The sequence below is a fragment of the Salvelinus namaycush genome, chromosome 12 (assembly GCF_016432855.1).
Source record: "Salvelinus namaycush isolate Seneca chromosome 12, SaNama_1.0, whole genome shotgun sequence".
Taxonomy (NCBI): Eukaryota; Metazoa; Chordata; class Actinopteri; order Salmoniformes; family Salmonidae; genus Salvelinus; species Salvelinus namaycush.
The window spans coordinates 51,950,423-51,969,092 of record NC_052318.1 but is presented as its reverse complement, the minus strand read 5'-3'; the positions used below and the strand labels follow the sequence as shown (position 1 = coordinate 51,969,092).

Sequence of the window (18,670 nt, the reverse complement as noted above, 5' to 3'; positions counted from 1 at the left end):
GGCTCTGGCAGTGCTCCTCCTTGCACAAAGGCAGAGGTAGCGGTCCTGCTGCTGGGTTGTTGCCCTCCTACGGCCTCCTCCACATCTCCTGATGTACTGGCCTGTCTCCTGGTAGCGCCTCCATGCTCTGGACACTACGCTGACAGACACAGCAAACCTTCTTGCCACAGCTCGCATTGATGTGCCATCCTGGATGAGCTGCACTACCTGAGCCACTTGTGTGGGTTGTAGACTCCGTCTCATGCTACGACTAGAGTGAAAGCACCGGCAGCATTCAAAAGTTACCAAAACATCAGCCAGGAAGCATAGGAACTGAGAAGTGGTCTGTGGTCACCACCTGCAGATCCACTCCTTTATTGGGGGTGTCTTGCTAATTGCCTATAATTTCCACCTTTTGTCTATTCCATTTGCACAACAGCATGTGAAATTTATTGTCAATCAGTGTTGCTTCCTAAGTGGACAGTTTGATTTCACAGAAGTGTGATTGACTTGGAGTTACATTGTGTTGTTTACGTGTTCCCTTTATTTTTTTGAGCAGTGTATAATACAATCGAGGTGAGGGAGATGGAAATGCTTTTGGCGGTTGATCTGCTTCTGTTCTGTGGTGGCCCTGTGTGTTCTTTTCAAAGGATGGGTCCCGGTCTCTCGGGGGCCCTGGGATCCGGGGGGACGGGGGTGGTCTGCTGGTCACTGGGATGACAACACAACTTGGGATGGGGGGGGGGGGTTTAGCGGGTGGAATAGTGGAGAACATTTGGAGGTTTACTTAGTAGCAATGCAAATATCATGGTACAGTTATATGGACACTCAATCACTATGGTACTTTTTAATGGTAAGTTTACAAACATATATTATGATAAATAGATTAGAAACTTGAATCTCATTATGGTAAATAGTGAAAGTTTAGCCAGTTATAATTGTAATGGCTTAGCAGATAAGAAAAGATGACTAGTATTTACCTGGATTAAAAGAGAAGGAATCTGATATCTATTGTTTACAGGAAACCCATTCAACAGTGTGGAAAAAGGACTGGGGGGGGTGAAATATACTTCTACCATGGGCAAAGAAACTCAAAAGGGGTGATGATATTCATTAACAGTAATTCTGATCCGAGTGTGCAAATTGTCAATCAGATCTGCAAGGCAGATGGATGATTTTAAATTATTTATTGGACCATAAACAGATTTGGCTCATTAACCTATACGGTCCAAATGATGATGATCCATGCTTTTTTGAAAATATATATAATAATTTATCAACCCTACAAGCAATACAATACTCTATTATTATGGTGGGGGATTATAAATCCAGTTTTAAATACCCCAATTGAACATAGAGAAAATCACATTGCAAACTATCACCTTCATGTACTTCAGAAAATCACAAATGTCATGGATGTAATAGAACTAGTAGCTATATGGAGGCTTAAATATACTGACCTAGTTAGATATACATAGCAGAGGCTCAATCAAGCTAGTCATCTTGACTACTTTCTTTTGTCATTCTCGCTGGCACCAAAAGTTTAAAAAGTGTTGATGGGGACAAAATGAGGTCGGATCATCAAATAATTGGCATATACATTACTCTTACAGAATTTCCACGCGGGCGAGGATATTAGAAATGTAATCAAAGCCTATTAGATGATAACTTGTTTAAAAGTAGGACAGGATAATTCATAATAATTCATTTTTCCGACAACATAGGACCAGCAGATCCCCTTATTGTATGAGACACTTTTAAAATTGCCTTTAGAGGTCATGCCATTCAGTACTCATCTCTAAAACAAAAGCAATTTAGGTCAAAAGAGACCATATTAATTAAGGAAATTGACTAACTGAACAGATAGATAGTTATAAAAACTGTACCATAGAGGCACAAAATAAGTTAGAGGAAAATCAAAAAGAAATGGAGAAACTTATTCAAGAAAGATCAAGTGTAATATCTTATAAAAATAAAGCGAACTGAATGGAATATGGGGAAAAATGCACCAATTTTATTTAAAGTTTTCATGTTTTTCAATCAACAAATAAAAGACATTCCACATTCACAGATTGTGGCAGACATAAATAATAGAATAAAATATAAATACAAAACAAACAACAAATTTGCAGCAGCGCTACATGTGATCATGTTAGCTTTTTCCAGCTTTAGCTGAGACAACGAGCAAAGAATTCGCTTTTACAGCACCTTACACAACATGTATATACAGTTGAAGTCAGAAGTTTACATACACCTTAGTCAAATATATTTAAACTCAGTTTTCCACAATTCCTGACATTTAATCCTAGTAAAAATTCCCTGTTTTAGGTCAGTTAGGATCACCACTTTATTTTAAGAATGTTAAATGTCATAATATTAGAGATAATTATTTATTTCAGCTTTTATTTCTTTCATCACATTCCCAGTGGGTCAGAAGTTTACACTCAATTAGTATTTGGTAGTATTGCCTTTAAATTGTTTAACTTGGGTCGAACGTTTCAGGTAGCCTACCACAAGCTGCCCACAATAAGTTAGTTGAATTTTGGTCCATTCCTCCTGACAGAGCTGGTGTAACTGAGTCAGGTTTGTAGGCCTCCTTGCTCGCACACACTTTTTCAGTTCTGCCCACAAATTTTCTCTGGGATTGAGGTCAGGGCTTTGTGATGGCCACTCCAATACGTTGACTTGGTTATCCTTAAGCCATTTTGCCACAACTTTGGAAGTATGCTTGGGGTCATTGTCAATTTTGAAGACCCGTTTGCAACCAAGCTTTAACTTCCTGACTGATGTCTTGAGATGTTGCTTCAATATATCCACATAATTTTCCTCCCTCATGATGCCATCTATTTTGTGAAGTGCACCAGTCCCTCCTGCAGCAAAGCACCCCCACAACATGATGCTTCCTTGCTAAGCGGCCTTTCAGGTTATGTCGATATAGGACTCGTTTTACTGTGGATATAGATACTTTTGTACCTGTTTCCTCCAGCATCTTCACAAGGTCCTTTGCTGTTGTTCTGGGATTGATTTGCACATTTTGCACCAAAATAAGTTCATCTCTAGGACACAGAACGCGTCTCCTTCCTGAGCGGTATGACGGCTGCGTGGTCCCATGGTGTTTATACTTGCGTACTATTGTTTGTACAGATGAACGTGGTACCTTCACGCGTTAGGAAATTGCTTCCAAGGATGAACCAGACTTGTGGAGGTCTACAATTTTTTTGTGGAGGTCTTGTCTGATTTCTTTTGATTTTCCCATGATGTCAACCAAAGAGGCACTGAGTTTGAAGGTAGGCCTTGAAATACATGCACAGGTACAACTCCAATTGATTCAAATTGTGTCATTTAGCCTACCAGAATCTTCTAAAGCCATGACATAATTTTCTGGAAATGTCCAAGCTGTTTAAAGGCACAGTCAACTTAGTGTATGTAAACTTCTGACCCACTGAAATTGTGATGGAGTGAATTATAAGTGAAATAATCTGTCTGTAAACAATTTTTGGAAAAATTACTTCCATTCACAAAGTAGATGTCCTAACCGACTTGCCAAAGCTATAGTTTGTTAACAAGAATTTTGTGGAGTGGTTGAAAAATGAGTTTTAATGACTCCAACCTAAGTGTATGTAAACTTCTGACTTCAACTGTAAAATCTTGCTACAAAGGAATGGAAAATACATGTCTGTTTGGGGGAAAAATCACCCTGATTAACCGATTTGCTAATGGTCTTGCCTACACCTAGTGACCTGTTTTGTAATTTATATGAGCAAGAAATATTCCATTTTATTTGGAACGGCGAGCCAGACAAAATGAAATGGGCCTATTTATATAATGAATATGCATTCGAAGGGCAGAAATTATTCAATATTAAACCATTAGACCTCTCACTAAAGGTGTCAGTCATACAAAAGTTATACTTAAACCGAACTGGTTCTCTATTAGATTAGTAAGAATCTCTCACCCCATGTTCAAAAATGAACTTTTTCTCTTCATTCAGATTACAACCTCTCATTTTTGGTTATTTTCAAATGAAAGTCTCCAAAATATCGCAATTTTTAAAACAAGCCATAGGACGTTTGTCACAATTTCAGTTTGATCCACCAGAAAAGACATAACAAATAATGCAACACATATTGTGGTTAAACTCAAATATAGTAATTGATAAATTAAAGACCAAAACTGACCAAAATTAAAGACCAAAAGAAAATTGTGATAATTAAAAAAGTATACCAGTTTCATTTAAGGACCAAAAAAATTACAGCTGTGCCATAATGATAGCAAAATAGTTGGGAAGAGATTTTCATTGTACCGATTCCATGGCACATGGTTTATGAACTGATACGCAAAACGACGCCGGATTCAAAAATAGAATGTTATATATATGGGGGTTACAACCATCCCAGCTCGGCAGATTGTGCTGCGACGAGACAGAATCATTAAATCATTTGTTTTGGTACTGTCCAGAGGTAGCTTGTTTTTGGTCGCAGGTCCAGGAATGGCTGAAGAATTGCAACATTTACCTGGAGCTAACTCAGCAGATAGCACTACTGGGTGATTTGAAAAGTCATAGTCAATCGAGAGCCATGCGTCCTCCGAAACACGCCCCTGCCAAACCGCACTGCTTCTTGACACACTGCTCGCTTAACCCGGAAGCCAGCTGCACCAATGTGTCGGAAGAAACACTGTACAACTGGCGACTGAAGTCAAGACCGAAGTGGCGGGCCTTTTTCCCATTCAGGAGCACGTTTTCCCATTCAGCAGCATGTTGAATGGGAAAGTACCTCATCTGAAGTCCTAGACTGGACTAGGAGACGTGTTGTTTTTCAGTTTCAAATTGGCTCCAGGCCTGCTGTGGCAAATGCAGATGCTGTTAGACACTGTCATCCATTCCGGTGCGCGGCTCTGCATATTTATCCTGCTGTTCCGACACGCCCTTTAGGACACGGATAAGATTGCAAACATTAGCTGCACCTAGCTTACAAAGTGTTATGGAGAGTGTTAGTGCCCGAGTTTGTCATGGTTTGCCAATGCTGATTGTTAAAGTGATAGTTGACTTCAAAATGTAACTATGTTTTCAGAACAAAAAACTATGAGTCCAGGTCCTATGCCATTGGTTGTATGGTTCCATGGCTCAAATATTGTGTAGTTCAATGTCTCAACTCCGATGATTGGTAAAGATAATTTCCACATTTTATTCAGTACCTATCTTTTCCATTCATTTTAGGTTGAGGCATACAATATACTGTAGGTGGATATACACAATTGATGGCGTGGGACGTGGACTCATCCTGGCACTACACCACTTTTGAGGTCTAAAATTTTAGTTTTTGTAGTAAACAACTTTTTGTTGGAATACAAAGGATCAATCCACTGAGGAGACATGTTGTCAACCATCCATCATTAGTCAGTTAAATCCAATCAAATTTTATTGGTCACGTACACATGGTTAGCAGATGTTATTAATGCGAGTGTAGCAAAATGCTTGTGCTTCTAGTTCCGACAGTGCAGTAATATCTAACAAGTAATCTAACAATTTCACAACAACTACCTAATACACTCAAATCTTAAGGGATGGAATAAGAATATGTACATATAAATATATGGATGACCGAGCGGCATAGGCAAGATTCTATAGATGGTATAAGATACAGTATATACACATGAGATGAGTAATATAAGATATATATAAACATTATTAAAGTGGCATTATATAAAGTGACTAGTGATCCATTTATTGAAGTGGCCAATGATTTGAGTCTGTATGTAGACAGCAGCCTCTCTGTGTTAGTGATGGCTGTTTAACAGTCTGATGGCCTTGAGATAAAGCTGGGACTGTGAGAAAAACAGCTTCTGATGCACCTGTACTGACCTCGCCTTCTTGATGGTATCGGGGTGAACAGGCAGTGGCTCGGGTGGTTGTCCTTGATTATCTTTTTGACCTTCCTGTGACATCTGGTGCTGTAGGTGTCCTGGAGGGCAGGTTGTTTTCCCCTGGTGATGCGTTGTGCAAACCGCACCACCCTCTGGAGATCCTTGCGGTTGAGGGTGGTGCAGTTGCCGTACCGGGCGGTGATGCAGCCGGACATGATGCTCTCAATTGTGCATCTGAAAAGTTTGTCAGGGTTTTAGGTGACAAGCCAAATTTCTTCAGCCTCCACCTTCTCCACTACTGTCCCGTCGATGTGGATAGGGTCCTTTGTTTTGTTGATGTTGAGTTAGAGGTTGTTTTCCTGACACCACACTCCGAGTGCCCTCACCTCCTCCCTGTAGGCTGTCTCGTCGTTGTTGGTAATCAAGCCCACTACTGTTGTGTCGTCTGCAAACTTGAGGATTGAGTTGGAGGTGAACAGGGAGTACAGGAGTGGGCTGAGCACGCACCCTTGTGGGGCCCCAGTGTTGAGGATCAGCGAAGTGGAGATCTACCTTCACCACCTGGGGGCAGCCCGTCAGAAAGTCAAGGACCCAATTGCACAATTGCCTCCAAGCTTAATGATGAGCTTGGAGGGTACTATGGTTGAATGCTGAGCTAAAGTCAATGAACAGAATTCTTACGTAGGTATTCCTCTTGTCCAGATGGGATAGGGCAGTGTGCAGTGTGATGGCAATTGCATCATCTGTGGACCTGTTGGGGCGGTATACTGCCCAAACTGAAGTTGGTCTAGGGTGGCAGGTAAGGTGGAGGTGATATGATCCTTGACTAGTCTCTCAAAGCACTTCATGATGACAGAAGTGAGTGCTACCGGGCGATAGTCTTTTTTTCTTTCTTTTTTTAAAACATTTATATTTAACTAGGCAAGTCAGTTAAGAACAAATTCTTATTTTCAATGACGGCCTAGGAACAGAACGACAGATTTGTACCTTGTAAGCTCGGGGATTTGAACTTGCAACCTTTCGGTTACTAGTCCAACGCTCTAACCACTGCTACCCTGCCTTCTTTGCCTTCTTGGGTACAGGAACAATGGTGGCCATCTTGAAGCATGTATGGGCAGCAGACTGGGATAGGGAGTGATTGTATATGTTCGTAAACACACCAGCCAGCTGGTCTGCGCATGCTCTGAGAACGCGGCTAGGGATGACGTCTGGGCCGGCAGTCTTGCGAGGGTTAACATGTTTAAATGTCTTACTCACATCTGCCACGGAGAAGGAGAGGGGGGGCCCGCAGTCCTTGGTAGTGGGCTGCGTCGGTGGCACTGTATTGTCCTCAAAGAGGGCAAAGAAGGTGTTTAGTTTGTCTGGAAGCAAGACGTCGGTGTTCGTGACATTGCTGGTTTTCCTTTTGTAGCCCGTGAATGTCTGTAGACCCTGCCACATACGTCTTATGTCTGAGCCATTGAATTGTGACTCCACTTTGTCCCTGTACCGACATTTCACTTGTTTGATTGCCTTGCTGAGGGAATAACTGCACTGTTTATATTCGGCCATATTCCCAGTTATCTTTCCATGGAATACATTGTGTATGCCGAGTCACCTTTCCATGGAATACATTATGTGTTACAGTCCTGTTTCAGCTGGTATTTTCTGAGATATTGTATAGAAACAATGGGTACTTTCTGGTATTTACTTTCTGTATTAAGAATTCATTGCAATGAGTTACTACATAGTAATAGGCTAGCACAGCATTGATTATTTGGTCATTTACCATGTAAGTTTGACCTACAAATATTTTTGGTGTGGCCACCAGCTGCATTAATTACTGCAGTGCATCTCCTCCTCATGGACTGCACCAGATTTGCCAGATTTGACCTTTTTCAAGTCTCAGACAAGGTTACTCATGTTAATATTTTAAAGGGTTACTCATCTCTCCTTCTCTCTCTCTACTGACAGGCGTAACCTGACCAAGCTCTCACTCATCTTCAGCCACATCCTGGCAGAGATCAAGGCCATCTTTCCCGGGGGTCAGTTCCAGGGAAACACGTTCCGCATCACCAAAGCAGACGCCGGCGAATTCTGGAGGAGATTTTTTGGAGAAAAGTATGTTTCATCCTTATATTATTTTGTGGTGGTGTGCAAGTTATCAGTTCAATGACATAAATAAAACATCAAAATCTCATCCACCATCAATGTGGTACACCAATGGCAACAATTTTGTGACTGAAATCTTACCATTGGTTGTACCATTGGATTGGTTGTTTACACTAAAGGGTAAAAAAAATATGCTTTGAGCAAAATAGTGTTATTTAGACAACTTCAAACTTCAAGGAGTAGGGCATTCAAAGATTTGGTCTGATGGGAATCCGTGATGTCATCGGCCTCCCCCCTTGCTTGAGGAGCAATATAGAACTAAAGAGGAAAGGCCCATTCCCCCACTTGTGCTGTGTCATGACATACCTGGACTACCTATTGAGATGTGCCTTTTGTGAAGTAAATAAGGTGTTAAATGAGGTGAAAAGGAGACTGGGTCCAGCGGTTCAGGAGAAGAATATGCGTTAAGTAGTCAATATCATAATTTTTTTTGTCAAAATTACATCAAAAGCATATTGCATGATCTGTTTGATTTTGAGTTCTGATATTTGCCAAGCGCGGTAAGGAGTACAGAAGTACCTCATCCTTGGGCGTTGTGTCCAATTTTTGCTGATGGTGGCGCAGTGGGCCAACAGCTTGAACCCCAACATTGCTGTTTGCAACTATATTTATTAGATGTGCTTGCTGAAGGCAACGTTTTCATTTTCGTCAAAAACAACTTTATATCGGAGAGGAGTGCCTTTGATTTGACGGCCTGCACATGCGCAGTTTGGCTCGAGAGGACAGTTAGATCCAATGACGTGTTTCTGCGCATGAGCTTAGCTAGCTCATGTCGCAATGACATCGCCTACAAGCGTGAACGGGGATTTCTATTGAAGAAGCAGTTTCTGCATATCTTGTACTTGTACTGTCTTTGGTATGACATTTTTGTCTACTTCTCTGTTATTCAGATCTGGAAACAGGACAAAATGATCTGCTACCAATCAAAGTTACAGCTGTTTGTTGGAGTTTAGAGTGACGAAAAGTAGGTAGCTAACGCCAACTAACATCTCTCTCATGTCTCGTCATTGAGCAGTCGAAACGGAGCTGTTGCTATGGATACCAATGCATTTGAGTGGGCAAGAAAGGGCCATAAAATATATTTTTTAAATCACAAGTTCTGCACTTGTTGAATGCGATCGACTGGTCGATCTCCAAGGCATTCCTAGTCGATCACCAAACATTTCAGTAAAAAAAACAACGATAAAGCCTTGCGTTCCTAGTTTTTTGTTTCACGCTGCTGGCGGTAGGTGCACTTGATTCAGCAGCCCTTTAGGCCTACCCCTGGCCAATTAGATAGCTAAGATATGCACCGTTTCCTCGAACCATATACTTTAAAAAGAAGCCTTGAATGCATAGCAAAGTTGATACTGTGAGATTTCAAAACTTTTCAAATTATGCCTAGAGAGAGAGACTCAACGAATACAGCAGAGCTGCTATTTTTATGAGTAAGTTCATGTTTAAGTTGTTATTCAGCACTGTCAACACTTTGTTCAACACTTTTATAAGCCATAAAATGTGCATTCTCCCTACTTCGTCACTCTACAACCAGCATTGCAGCTGCAATGTAAACTCAGCAAAAAAAGAAATGTCCTCTCACTGTCAACTGTGTTTATTTTCAGCAAACTTAACATGTGTAAATATTTGTATGAACATAACAAGATTCAACAACTGAGACAAACTGAACAAGTTCCACAGACATGTGACTAACATAAATGGAATAATGTGTCCCTGAACAAAGGGGGGGTCAAAATCAAAAGTAACAGTCTGTATCTGGTGTGGCCACCAGCTGCATTAATTACTGCTGTGCATCTCCTCCTCATGGACTGCACCAGATTTGCCAGTTCTTGCTGTGAGATGTTACCCCACTCTTCCACCAAGGCACCTGCAAGTTCCCGGACATTTCTGGGGTGAATGGCCCTAGCCCTCACCCTCCGATCCAACAGGTCCCAGACGTGCTCAATGGGATTGAGATCCGGGCTCTTCGCTGGCTATGGCAGAACACTGACATTCCTGTCTTGCAGGAAATCACGCACAGAACGAGCAGTATGGCTGGTGGCATTGTCATGCTGGAGGGTCATGTCAGGATGAGCCTGCAGGAAGGGTATCACATGAGGGAGGAGGATGTCTTCCCTGTAATGCACAGCGTTGAGATTGCCTGCAATGACAACAAGCTCAGTCCGATGATGCTGTGACACACCGCCCCAGATCATGACGGACCCTCCACCTCCAAATCGATCCCGCTCCAGAGTACAGGCCTCGGTGTAACGCTCATTCCTTCGACGATAAACGCGAATCCGACCATCACCCCTGGTGAGACAAAACTGCAAGTCGTCAGTGAAGAGCACTTTTTGCCATTCCTGTCTGGTCCAGCGATGGTGGGTTTTTGCCCATAGGCGACGTTGTTGCCAGTGATGTCTGGTGAGGACCAGCCTTACAACAGGCCTGCAAGCCCTCAGTTCAGCCTCTCTCAGCCTATTGCGGACAGTCAGAGCACTGATGGAGGGATTGTGCGTTCCTGGTGTAACTCGGGCGTTGTTGTTGCCATCCTGTACCTGTCCCGCAGGTGTGATGTTCGGATGAACCGATCCTGTGCAGGTGTTACACGTGGTCTGCCACTGCGAGGATGATCAGCTGTCCGTCCTGTCTTCCTGTAGCACTGTCTTAGGCATCTCACAGTACGAACATTGCAATGTATTGCCCTGGCCACATCTGCAGTCCTCATGCCTCCTTGCAGCACGTTCACGCAGATGAGCAGGGACCCTGGGCATCTTTCTTTTGGGGTTTTTCAGAGTCAGTAGAAAGGCCTCTTTAGTGTCCTAAGTTTTCATAACTGTGACCTTAATTGCCTACCGTCTGTAAGCTGTTAGTGTCTTAACGACCGTTCTACAGGTGCATGTTCAATAATTGTTCATGGTTCATTGAACAAGCATAGGAAACAGTGTTTAAACCCTTAACAATGAAGATCTGTGAAGTTATTTGGATTTTACGAATTATCTTTGACAGACAGGGTCCTGAAAAAGGGCCGTTTCTTTTCTTGCTGAGTTTATATGGCAACGTGTTCCGATAAGCTGGCGTTGTTATTATTAGTGGCTTGTGTTTTTATTAATATTGAGGCAGAGATAATCAAAGTTAATTTGTCATGTGCGCCGAATACAACCTTAGAATGAAGTGCTTACTTACTAATGTGGTTTTCTGGATTTTTTTTTCTCATTTTGTCTGTCATATTTGAAGTGTACCTATGATGAAAATTACAGTCCTCTCATCTTTTTAAGTGGGAGAACTTGCACAATTGGTGGCTGACTAAATACTTTTTTGCCCCACTGTATATTTTGACTTATACCATAGGGCAGCGCACAATTGGCCCAGCGTCGTCCGGGTTAGGGGAGGGTTTGGCCGGGCAGGGGGCTTTACAAGTAGGCCGTCATTGTAAATAAGAATTTGTTCTGAACTGACTTGCCTAGTTAAAAAAAAGGTTGAAAAGGTTTAAGCTAGCAACTCCAAACCAATGTTAAGATGTTTAGACTGACCTTACTTAGATTGTTTGTCAAAATATTTTGAATACTATATATACTTTTTGAACTATAATCATTTAAAATGTGTATAAATGTCTTAGAATCTTTATTCTTGAACCGTTCAAGCTACAGGCACCAAACCGACTTTTACAAGTTCAGGCTATCCTGACAAAAATGGTTTTTAAACTTGTATCAATTATAACTATATACAAGATAACCCACCAACAGTAACTCCACTGCTTTCCAATCAGTGATGCCAACTTAGCAATTTTGTTGCTAGATTTAGCAACTTTTCAGACTACCCGGGCAACTTTTTTTTCAAACAGCACCTAGCAACAAATAGCTACTTAGCTACTTTACACTTTTAGCAACTTTTGAAAAGTGACTCAACCGCTAAAATGCACGCAATTTCCCTCTAAATGACACAAAAACGATGTTCTCTGTCACACACTCAGTCACAACACACGTGCCTGGCTGCAAAAGTGCATTGTCAGTGACGTCAGCAGCAGGCGCTCAGCTCGTGCACAGGCAGCAGCAGGCCAGCAGCAATTTCAGCAGATTGCAAATCATTGTTGGCTGAGTGCAGCAGCAAGAGTACGGGTTCGACCAGCCAAACCCAATGAATATAGTTGCTCACGAATGTTTGATCTTGAACAGAACTTACAACATCAATCAACATGTCTCAATCAAAAGTGTACAGCCAGAAGTACAGAAAAGAGTGGGAGTCTGTACCCGAACAAACGTAAAATCATATTTTTTGCCGAGCTAGCCAGTCAATTTGAGTAACTTTATTGTGTGTTCGACGTAATGACGCAGTTCTACGTTATCACGCAATGACATCACAACGTCATTTAGCAACTTTTAGCAACAAATCAACCTGCCTCTAGCAACTTCTCCTGAAAATTAGTTGGCAACACTGTATCCAATGCTACAAAAATACTTTCAAAGAGCTGAACAAGTCACAAAAATGTTCTTAATGGAAAATCACCATCTTTTTATTATTCTATTTCTTCAGCCCGCTCTAGAGCGTAAAAAGATTTAAGCTATTAACACGAAACTAACTTCCAAATGTTCAGACTGACCCAACTTAGATTCCTTGAGAAAATATTTTTTGAAATAATTTATACTTTTTGAACTACAACAATATTTAAATTAGCTCCCAATGCATTTCAGTAGCAAAAAAAGGCCCCTAGGCTTGAATGGTTAAAAAATGTAATAATCTAGACCCATTTCCTCTTTCACCAAACAAACGTTGAGATGTTCAAACTGACCCAATTTAAGATTGCTTGCATTCAGAATTTCGATAACATTTATTTGTTTTTAAGTATAACCATTTTAAATGTTCATAAAAGCTCCATTGGTTTGAATGGAAAGTATTTCAATTTGCTACTGCTCTACACCGTTCAAGCTATTAACACCAAATCAACGTTGACATGTTCAGTTTGACCCAACTTAGAGTGCTTTTAAACAGATTTATGATACTATTTATACTTTTTAAACAATTACCATTTAACATTTGCATAAATTTACATGGGTTAAACTTAATTTTATACATTAGTATAAATTAGCGTAAAATTACCCAGTAACTATTGAATCGTTCAAGCTTGAGACACCAAACCAACTTTAACCTGTTCAGGCTATCCTCACTTCAAATTCTTCAAAACCTTTATAAAATATGAACAGTGGTAATTATCATAAATTAGTATAAAACTTCCTGGTTTCAATACCAAAAATAAGAACAAAGTGGTAGACATTTTATATGTTACTGCTCTTTAACCATTTCAGCTACAAACATTAAAACAACATAAACAAATTAAAACTTTTCAAACCATAAATAGTTTAAAACAAGCACACTACATTTTCTTCAGGAAATTCACTTTTCTAGTTTGATTAGCTTTTGCTTAGCCAATTAATCCAGAATGTGTATCAAAATGTCTTGGACATGGTCAGTAATGATGATGTGTTTGGTGTACTACAAAGAAGTGTCTTGGTTAGTAGTGATGATGTGCTTTAGTGTGCTGGTTCCAAATCAAATCAGAGTTTATTTTTTGAATACACGGATTAGCAGATGTTAAAGCAGGTGCAGTGAAATGCTTTTGTTTCTAGCTCCAGTAGTGCAGTAAATGTCTAACAATACAATACACAAATAATCTCCCCCAAAAAAGAAGAAACAAGAGATTCAGAAATATCCGAACGAGCAAAATCAGATTCCAGGATATAAATATGTGGTGTGTATAGACAGTGTGGACAATATATATGTTGGAAAAAGATATGTACAACAGTAGTTATATAGGATGAGCTATGTCGAGAATATAGAATTTACACATGAAGTGAGTAATCAATTAGTTAAATTTTTCAGAGATCAAATGACATTTTAACAGTACAATCTAGCATTGTTTACGGTGCGGAAGCCGGCTAATAATGACTGATTAACAGTCTGATCGCCTGGAGATAGAAGCTGTTTTTCATTCTCTCTGTCCCAGCTTTGATGCTTAGTACACGAGGGGGTGCCAAAAACGTATAAGAAGCCGACTGGGCGTCTATTAACGAGAATGCTAACAAAAGTAACACAAGTAATAGCGAATTTCCATGGAGGCGGCTAGCTAAATATGCTAACAAGTGCAAACGAAAAACGAAAAAATGCAAGGAAATCAAAAGATGGCAGCTGTACAGATAACTCGTCCAAAGGGCTTTGACTTCTCAAACATAGTAGAAAGCCAACACAATATGATGCCACGTCATTAATTCAGCCACTTACTTAGATAACTAACAAGTTAAACTTAGTGTTAGTGCAGAATTCTTTGTTTTTCATGCAGGAAAAAAAGATAAAACACATAAATATCTTGCTGCGTTTTGTAAACGCAGATCTAAAATGCTTCTTATTGTAATTTCTGCTCGGCATCAGACAAATTCTGTGCTTCGGTTGCACTTCTCTACTCAGACAGCAATCTGATATTAAAATGAAATATCAAATGATTGTTTTAACCATGTTATGAGGCTATACATTTGCAATGTTTACATTTACAATGTTTACAAACATTGGAGAAAAAACAAGCTTCTATTTTGGGTTCTCATGGAGTGTGACAGTTGAACTAAGCTCATGAGGCATTTATAAGTTATATTCTTAAAGAATCAATGGATATACAGTGGGGAGAACAAGTATTTGATACGCTGCCGATTTTGCAGGTTTTCCTACTTACAAAGCATGTAGAGGTCTGTAATTTTTTATCATAGGTACACTTCAACTGTGAGAGACGGAATCTAAAAATCCAGAAAATCACATTGTATGATTTTTAAGTAATTAATTTGCATTTTATTGCATGACATAAGTATTTGATCACCTACCAACCAGTAAGAATTCCGGCTCTCACAGACCTGTTAGTTTTTCTTTAAGAAGCCCTCCTGTTCTCCACTCATTACCTGTATTAACTGCACCTGTTTGAACTCGTTACCTGTATAAAAGACACCTGTCCACACACTCAATCAAACAGACTCCAACCTCTCCACAATGGCCAAGACCAGAGAGCTGTGTAAGGACATCAGGGATAAAATTGTAGACCTGCACTAGGCTGGGATGGGCTACAGGACAATAGGCAAGCAGCTTAGTGAGAAGGCAACAACTGTTGGCGCAATTATTAGAAAATGGAAGAAGTTCAAGATGACGGTCAATCACCCTCGGTCTGGGGCTCCATGCAAGATCTCACCTCGTGGGGCATCAATGATCATGAGGAAGGTGAGGGATCAGCCCAGAACTACACAGCAGGACCTGGTCAATGACCAGAAGAGAGCTGGGACCACAGTCTCAAAGAAAACCATTAGTAACACACTACGCCGTCATGGATTAAAATCCTGCAGCGCACGCATGGTCCCCCTGCTCAAGCCAGCGCATGTCCAGGCCCGTCTGAAGTTTGCCAATGACCATCTGGATGATCCAGAGGAGGAATGGGAGAAGGTCATGTGGTCTGATGAGACAAAAATAGAGCTTTTTAGTCTAAACTCCACTGGCCGTGTTTGGAGGAAGAAGAAGGATGAGTACAACCCCAAGAACACCATCCCAACCGTGAAGCATGGAGGTGGAATCATTATTCTTTGGGGATGCTTTTCTGCAAAGGGGACTGGACGACTGCACTGTATTGAGGGGAGGATGGATGGGGCCATGTATCACGAGATCTTGGCCAACAACCTCCTTCCCTCAGTAAGAGCATTGAAGATGGGTCGTGGCTGGGTCTTCCAGCATGACAACAACCCGAAACACACAGCCAGGGCAACTAAGGAGTGGCTCCGTAAGAAGCATCTCAAGGTCCTGGAGTGGCTTAGCCAGTCTCCAGACCTGAAACCAATAGAAATCTTTGGAGGGAGCTGAAAGTCCGTATTGCCCAGCGACAGCCCTGAAACCTGAAGGATCTGGAGAAGGTCTGTATGGAGGAGTGGGCCAAAATCCCTGCTGCAGTGTGTGCAAACCTGGTCAAGAACCACAGGAAACGTATGATCTCTGTAATTGCAAACAAAGGTTTCTGTACCAAATATTAAGTTCTGCTTTTCTGATGTATCAAATACTTATGTCATGCAATAAAATGCAAATTAATTACTTAAAAATCATACAATGTGATTTTCTGGATTTTTGTTTTAGATTCCGTCTCTCACAGTTGAAGTGTACCTATGATAAAAATTATAGACCTCTACATGCTTTGTAAGTAGGAAAATCTGCAAAATAGGCAGTGTATCAAATACTTGTTTTCCCCACTGTATATATATATACGTCCAAAAATGGATGTAGCAACTACAGATTGCCCCTTTAAGTCTATCGAAAGTGTCTTGAGTTTGAGCATGTGTCCATTAGGCCTATTGATAAAAGAAATGTATCACCATGAATTAGATTCAGAAATTAAAGCCCCACTTTTATTCTATAGGTTGTGATCCGCACTATGGAGCTGTTGCAAGAGCTAATTTTTCACTTGATGTCCACTGGTTTCAAAAACAATGATTGATAGGCAGCTTAAACTTCTTGAATTGAACCATCATTTGGTTCAAATACACATTTAGATCTGTGAACAGCCATCCACAACAACCACAATCCATAAGGCGCAAATAGCTAAATGAGAGAGAAGCAGTGTGATTCACATCAATGCGCTATGTAGATATCAATAATAAGTGATATCCGTATCGCCGTAGACTACACTACTGCTGTCATCCTTACCTCCAAGCGTTTATTCAAGTTGGATAATCTTTGGATGCCGACAGCAGTCGCACCATTGGAAGACACAGCTTGGACTGTAGACTACAAAAGTCTATTCCTGCTCTTTTCCCGCGATCCATCAAACACGTTTGGCGTGTTTTCATAGTGGTCTCTGACTTGTGGTCAGACTCGCTCAGGTGGAACAAACTTGAACTTGCGCCTTTTTTCAATGTCATTGAGAAAACAGAAGTGTCAATTTCTGAATTTAAAAGTAATCGTCAAAGTGATCACCTAGTTTTTCAGAAGTATCTGTAATGTGATTACAATATTTTTTGCTGGTAACGTAACGGATTAGAGTTACCGTTTTTTGTAATCCCTTACATGTAACGGGTTACATGTAATCAGTTGTTCCCCAACCCTGCCTATGACGATGCCAAGTTAAAAGTCACTGAGCTCTTTAGTAAGGCAATTATACTACTAACGTTTGTACACACCTACTCATTCCAGGGGTTTTCTTTATTTTTACAATTTTCTACATTGTAGAATAATAGTAAAGACATCAAAACTATGAGATAACACATATGGAATCATGTAGTAACCAAAAAAGTGTTAAACATATCAAAATATATTTTATATTTGAGAATCGTCAAAGTAGCCACCCTTTGCCTTGATGACAGCTTTGCACACTCTTGGCATTCTCTCAACCAGCTTCATGAGGTAGTCATCTGGAATGCATTTCAATTAACAGGTGTGCCTTGTTGAAAGTTAATTTGTGGAATGTCTTTACTCCTTAATGCTTTTGAGTTAATCAGTTGTGTTGTGACAAGGTAGGGGTGGTATACAGAAGATAGCCCTATTTGGTAAAAGATAAAGCCCATATTATGGCAAGAACAGCTCAAATAAGCAAAGAGAAACGACAGTCCATCATTACTTTAAGACATGAAGGTCAGTCAATGCGGAACATTTCAAGAACTTTGAAAGTTTCTTCAAGTGCAGTCCCTACAATGAAACTGGCTCTAATTAAGAATGCCACAGGACAGGAAGTCCCAGAGTTACCTCAGCTGCAGAGGATAAGTTACCAGCCTCAGATTGTAGCCCAAATAAATGCTTCACAGAGTTCAAGTAACAGACACTTCTTAACATCAACTGTTCAGAGGAGACTGCGTGAATCAGACCTTCATGGTCGAATTGCTGCAAAGAAACCATTACTAAAGGACACCAATAAGAAGAAGAGACTTGCTTGGGCCAAGAAACACGAGCAATGGACATTAGACCAGTGGAAATCTGTCCTTTAGTCTGATGAGTCCAAATTCTCAATTTTTGGTTCCAACCGCCGTGTCTTTGTGAGACGCAGAGTAGGTGAACGGATGATCTCCGCATTTGTGGTTCCCGTCGTGACGCATGGAGGAGGTGGTGTGATGTTGTGGGGGTGCTTTGCTGGTGACACTGTCAGGAATTTATTCATAATTGAAGGCACACTTAACCAGCATGGCTACCACAGCATTCTGCAGCGATGCACCATCCCATCTGGTTTGCGCTTAGTGGGAATATCATTTGTTTTTCAACAGGACAATGACCCAAAACACACCTCCAGGTTGTGTAAGGACTATTTGACCAAGAAGGAGAGTGATGGAGTGCTGCATCAGATGACCTAGCCTCCACAATAACCTGACCTCAACCTAATTGAGATGGTTTGGGATGAGTTGGACTGCAGAATGAAGGAAAAGCAGCCAACAAGTTCTCAGCATATGTGGGTCCGCCTTTAGTTTTCATGGTGATTGTGGTGCCGAAATTGTAAATGATAGTTTTGGTTGTTTTTATTGTTATTGGGAAAATCTTTATGAATTGTTGTCCTCGGGGCACCATTTGAAAATGAGACCCTGGTCTCAATGGGTTCCCCTGAATAAATAAAGGTACAACAATTAAAATGTGCCTGTGAGCCTGCTGTTCATGTAAATTGAGGTTTACAGTAATATTGACTTGGTTTTAAATGAAACTCTCATGT

At 40.8% G+C, this 18,670-nt stretch overlaps 1 protein-coding gene across 1 annotated transcript in view; it reads left to right on the top strand.

The window, feature by feature from the left end:
• Window positions 1-18,670, top strand: part of cblb (Cbl proto-oncogene B, E3 ubiquitin protein ligase) — a 201,502-nt gene that overhangs the window by 56,199 nt on the left and 126,633 nt on the right. The window contains exon 4 of the mRNA XM_039006030.1: window positions 7,798-7,944. Within this exon, the coding sequence (XP_038861958.1) occupies window positions 7,798-7,944 (147 nt within the window). The remainder of the gene's footprint in view (window positions 1-7,797; window positions 7,945-18,670) is intronic.